Consider the following 5,074-nt stretch of genomic DNA (forward strand, 5'->3'; position numbering starts at 1 on the left):
CTCTCTCTCTTTCTCTCTTTCTTTCTTTCTTTCTTTCTTTCTTTCTTGTACCAGGGATAAAACTCAGGCCCTTATGCTTTTCAGACTGTTGGCGGCACCACTGAGCTAGGTCCCTGGCCCCTCACATTTTCCATTTATTTTGATTTAGAAAAATTTACTTTGATTTAATTTGGAAAAGTTAATAAATAAGGATATGCTTCAATATTTTGAAAGTATCTTTCTTTCTTTCTTTCTTTCTTTCTTTCTTGTACCAGGGATAAAACTCAGGCCCTTATGCTTTTCAGACTGTTGGCGGCACCACTGAGCTAGGTCCCTGGCCCCTCACATTTTCCATTTATTTTGATTTAGAAAAATTTACTTTGATTTAATTTGGAAAAGTTAATAAATAAGGATATGCTTCAATATTTTGAAAGTAATTTATATCTTGATTTTTATACTGAACACAAAAATATTCATGTTATTTAAAATTTCTCTATGATATTACATTGTGTGGCTGAACATTGATTGTACTTAATTCCTTTTAGGCAGATTTCTTAGCCTATCGACTCCTATGAATAATTCTACAACCTTTTCTTTTTTGTTTGTACTAGGGATGGAACTCAGGTCCTTGTGGTTGTGAGGAAAGCAGTGGAACCGCTAAGCCAAATCTCCAGCCCCCTGCAAACATTTTTTATCACGAATCCCCCCATCCCCGCCTCCGATTTTTTTTTCCTTTCCATTTTGACAGAAGCAGCTTGTACTGGGTTATAGAATAAACATTTTCATTCTAGTTTTATGTTTTCGTTACAAACCAAGTCAGTATCTGGATTTTAATGACCTTAGGAGAAAGTGGCAGTGTTACCGACAAGTAGGTGACACAGATAGTGGGTTGCAGAGAATGCATAAAAACAAAGATGGAGCTGATCAAAGTCAGAGGCTACAGGAGTATGGCTTGGGTAAAACTCGAGGTCCTTTGAAATGAAATCCTGAAAGTCAAGTAAGCAGTCTGTCCAGCAGGCAACAAAGGGACACAGTGCTGCGAAGTGCACATCCTGCCGAAGCAAGATTATAAATAGAAGTGTGCGGAAGATGGACGGAGGGACCCTTGACTAGATGCTGGTATCGGGAGATCAGGAAAATGTTATATTGCTTTCAGACAGTTCAAAGCCCTGAAAAATTAGAAAGATGGGAAAAAATGTCAAAAGAGAGCAATCGAAGACTGCCTTTTAGCAGGATGAGATGAATCAGCAGGAAATAGGCTCTTGGAGGAAACTGATTATTCAGGGGGCACAACCAAAATCCCATTTGTTTGCTTTTTTTCCACTGAAGAAAATGGTCTTGAAACTGGAAATGGTGCAGTGGCCACCAGAATAAAGCCTCAAGGAGGATGGGCCTGGAGAAAGGGCCTGATAGAGCCAGGATCGAAGATGGGCGTACAGAGGTGTAGGCGGGTGCCTGTGGGGGTGCACACATTGTGTTCTGACTCCCGAGATTCCAGGACCTTGAACTTCCATTTTATTTTATTTTATTTTTTTGGTACTAGGAATTGAACTTGGGCCCTTGCACTTGGGAGGCAGGCAGTGGAACCACTGAGCCAAATCCCGCACCCTTCCCTTTTAATGGCAACATCTAATAAAAATCTGGAGTGGATTTCTGAACAATTGGCAGGCAGTTCGGAATAGGAACATTGTCAGTATCTGCTGGTCACTGCAGGCTTATAGTTGAAATGGTACATTCTAGGCACACAGGATACCTGAATCCTGTCTTCAGCCAACCTTCCTTGGGGTATCTCTGGGGTCTGTTTACAGAAAACAAAGCCAGGGAGGAAACGTTTTAGGATGAAACTGGGCCTCTGGTCTTCTAGCCCTGTGTTATACTCTTGGGAGTGGAGCTGGGCCCCATAAAACATTCCCTTTTCCCTCGGCAGGAAGAAGAAGAAGAAGAAACCAAGTGGGCATTTTCCCTGGGAAGGCAGCCTCAGGCAGCCTGTCAGGAGCGCATCCCTGGCTGGGTTAAGGCAGAGGACTTCCCTGCAGCAGGCACTCTTCCTTGGGAGTTGGGAGGAACATTCAGAAGGGGCCTGTGGAGGGAAGCCCGAGGGGCAGGCTGTTGGCCAGAGTGAGCAGTCCTAACCTGCTAATGCGCTCACCTTGTGGAAGTGGGTCATGGAGAAGCTAAGGTGCATCTCAGCTCATTTTGTTTCCCCAGCTTAACAACTAAAATATGAGTTCACTACAATAACTATCTCACACATGAATGGCTTTTCTTGGTGCGTGCCATGCCTTAGGGCTCAGAAGTGCTGCAGGTTTCTTCCAGGACCCAGGCTGAAGCAGCAGTGGCTGTCTTGAGTAGATCCTTTCCATGGGTGGGAGGTAGGAGCTTAAGAAGGCTGGTGGGCATGGTGGTGCACATCGGTAATCCCAGCAGCTCAGGAGGCGGAGGCAGGGGGAATTATAAGTTTGAGGCCAGTCTGGGCAATTTAGCCAGACCCCGTTTTAGACAACAGAAACAGTTGGGGATTTAGCTCAGCAATCCCTGAGTTTGTTAGGAAGAGCACCAAACAGTTTGGGACAATCACAGATGGGGTGGACTGTGGTCTGTGATCCTCGGGCAGTCTTGTCCTCTGACAGGTACATAGAGACCAGCTGACCTACCCACCTGGGACTGGTTTCTGGGATTCTGACAGGTTTGAAGTGGGGTGTGAGTCAGTGAGGAAAGCCAGACAGACCACAGTACTTCTGTCTTAACACAGACGACGTGTTCCAGCCCCCAGTGAGTCCCCAAAACTGCATGCATAGTGCAAAGTTTATTTATACTGTGATTTTCCCCTCTGTGTTCATATAGATTTAATGCCTTTCCCATCTTAGTGTAGGCACTTATCACACACTGTAGCCATAATATCTGCATTTTGAGGTGTGGCAACAAAACTAGCATGAATTTCGTTTTCATTTATAATTTCATGATAGCAACCTCAGCCTGTAATTTTCCTCCCTAATTATTTTGAGAACTTTCACCTTTTCAACTTGAAGGGCTCAACAGACAGCTCTTCTTTGTTGTGTTCAAATTGTCAGCATGAATATTCTTGTGCTTTGAGACCCTTCTTAAATAAAACAAGTGTTACTTTAACACGAGTACTGTGATAATAGTTGATGATCGAAATGGCTACCTGGTGACAAATGGGCACAGGATTCCCCCGGGAAAAGGGATAGTTTGTATCCCCTGTAGGAGTGAGATTTTATCCTACGAGTCAGAATGGCACGCTGTTGAAAACTTTGAAAGGGTTCTTCCTGGAATTTTCTGTTTAGTATTTTTAGGCTTCAATTGACTGTGGAGAACTGAAACTGTGGAAATCAAAACCACAGATTGGGGAGGATGACTATATGTTGAGATATAAACACTGGATGAACTGTCATTGGCCTCTCTGGGCCATCATATCCTCATGGCTCTAAAACCGGACGAACTAGTGTGAAATAACTGGGTGCTTAACCACAGAGGGTTCAGGCCGGGACTTAGTGGTCCCTTGGATTTCAGCCTGCAGTGTACACGTGGCTGTCAAGGATCTTCAAACTCTTGATGTAGCTTTTTTTCTTCCTCCTCTGAAGTAAAATAATATCTTCAAATTGAATTGGAAGAATAAATAATTTGCTTCCACTGTTTCCTGGGAGACCATATTCTCCAGTGGAAACGTCTGCGTTGTGGAGGGTAGGTCTTCCTCGTTGACAACCATTATCTCCTTGGGAAACTGTCCCTATCTGAACACAAAACACCTTTAATTTTATAGATCAGTTTTGACAGATACCACAGTGTGCATTTTCTTTTGTGGGTGTCTGTGTGAATCCCCTGTGTTTCTTTGGTAATCTAGAGGATTTAGTCTTCGGTGTGGACATTTCTTAAGAATGAAAGAATTTTTTCATTAAAATTTCCTCACACATAGGGGGCTGGGGATTTAGCTCAGTGGTTCCACCGCCTGCTTCACAAGCACAAGGACCCGAGCTCGATTCCCGGTACCAAAAAAAAAAATTAAAAAAAAATTCCTCACATGGTAGTTCAAACATGGCGAAGCATGATGATCCTGTTAGCTGGTATTGGAAGAGTAAAGTAGTGTTATGGTATCTGCCATGTGTTGCTTCCAGTGAAGTGTTTCTTCAGTGTTGGCAAATAGAGAGTATTTTCTTTAAATGTGATCTATCATTTTCCATGCTATTTCTCTCTTATAATTCCTTCATTTACATTGATGAGTAAAAATTATACCAGATGATCCTCAGTTGACAGTGAGGTTGTGTCCTTACAGAGCCATCTGTGATTGAAAAATCTACGTAAGTTTGTTTGTTTGCCATTCTAGGGATTGAACCCATAGTCCTTCACATACTAAGCAAGTGCTCTACCACTGAGCCAAACCCTGAGCCCCTGAATTTATCCAATGCCCCCAGTAAATCCATTATAAAGTTGAAAACTTAAGCTGAGCCATGATAATTTGGGAGACCATTGCTCCACCCCATACATAGGCATGATGTGTTGTTATATGTATATGTTACAGAATGGCTAAACCCAACTAGTTATTCATTTTATCACATACTTAAGCAAATGTTTTTAGGAACGATATTTTCCCCAAGTAAAACTGACACCAGTCTGCCATATTTTAAAACTTCACGAACACCCGAGCAGGGACCACTTTACCCAGTCACTTTTGCTGTGTCTCTGATTCACAGGTCGCAGATCTGAGCATGGGAGACCTGCTTTTGCATACCACCGTCATCTGGCTAAACCCACCAGCCTCACTGGGAAAGTGGAAAAAGGAGCCAGAATTGGCAGCCTTTGGTATGTATCAGAAGAGGAGGGAAGGGCTGGCTTAAATTAAAAGCAAGAACATTTCCTTTCTAAGTCACAGTTTATTAAAATAAAGCTATTTATAGTTTTTGGAGGTCATTCTGCTTTGGCCATCACCTTCTTACAAATACTAAATCAGCCTTCCAGTTAAGTGAGTATAAAGTACCCAGCTACAGGGGTGGGTGGACATCGTTGTGCCCTGGTCCATTCTAGATATAAACAAACAGGAAATGAAATTTTTTTCCTCTTTTTTTTTTTTTTTTTTTTT

The 5,074-nt window shown here is 42.6% G+C and overlaps 1 protein-coding gene across 16 annotated transcripts in view; it reads left to right on the top strand.

Annotated features, from left to right (window-relative positions):
• The window catches only part of Tiam1 (TIAM Rac1 associated GEF 1), a 401,135-nt gene that overhangs the window by 380,211 nt on the left and 15,850 nt on the right, over positions 1–5,074 (top strand). For 15 of the 16 annotated variants that reach the window (XM_033755948.1, XM_010608608.2, XM_033755949.1 and 12 more), the window contains one exon: positions 4,689–4,797. In XM_033755948.1, coding sequence (XP_033611839.1) covers positions 4,689–4,797 — 109 coding nt within the window. Of the gene's footprint in view, positions 1–590; positions 771–4,688; positions 4,798–5,074 lie in introns of those variants that run through there. The other variant, XM_010608618.2, reaches the window with a different exon arrangement.

Source organism: Fukomys damarensis, unplaced genomic scaffold (assembly GCF_012274545.1).
Source record: "Fukomys damarensis isolate Sample0158 unplaced genomic scaffold, DMR_v1.0_HiC HiC_scaffold_24, whole genome shotgun sequence".
In the NCBI taxonomy this organism is placed as follows: domain Eukaryota; kingdom Metazoa; phylum Chordata; class Mammalia; order Rodentia; family Bathyergidae; genus Fukomys; species Fukomys damarensis.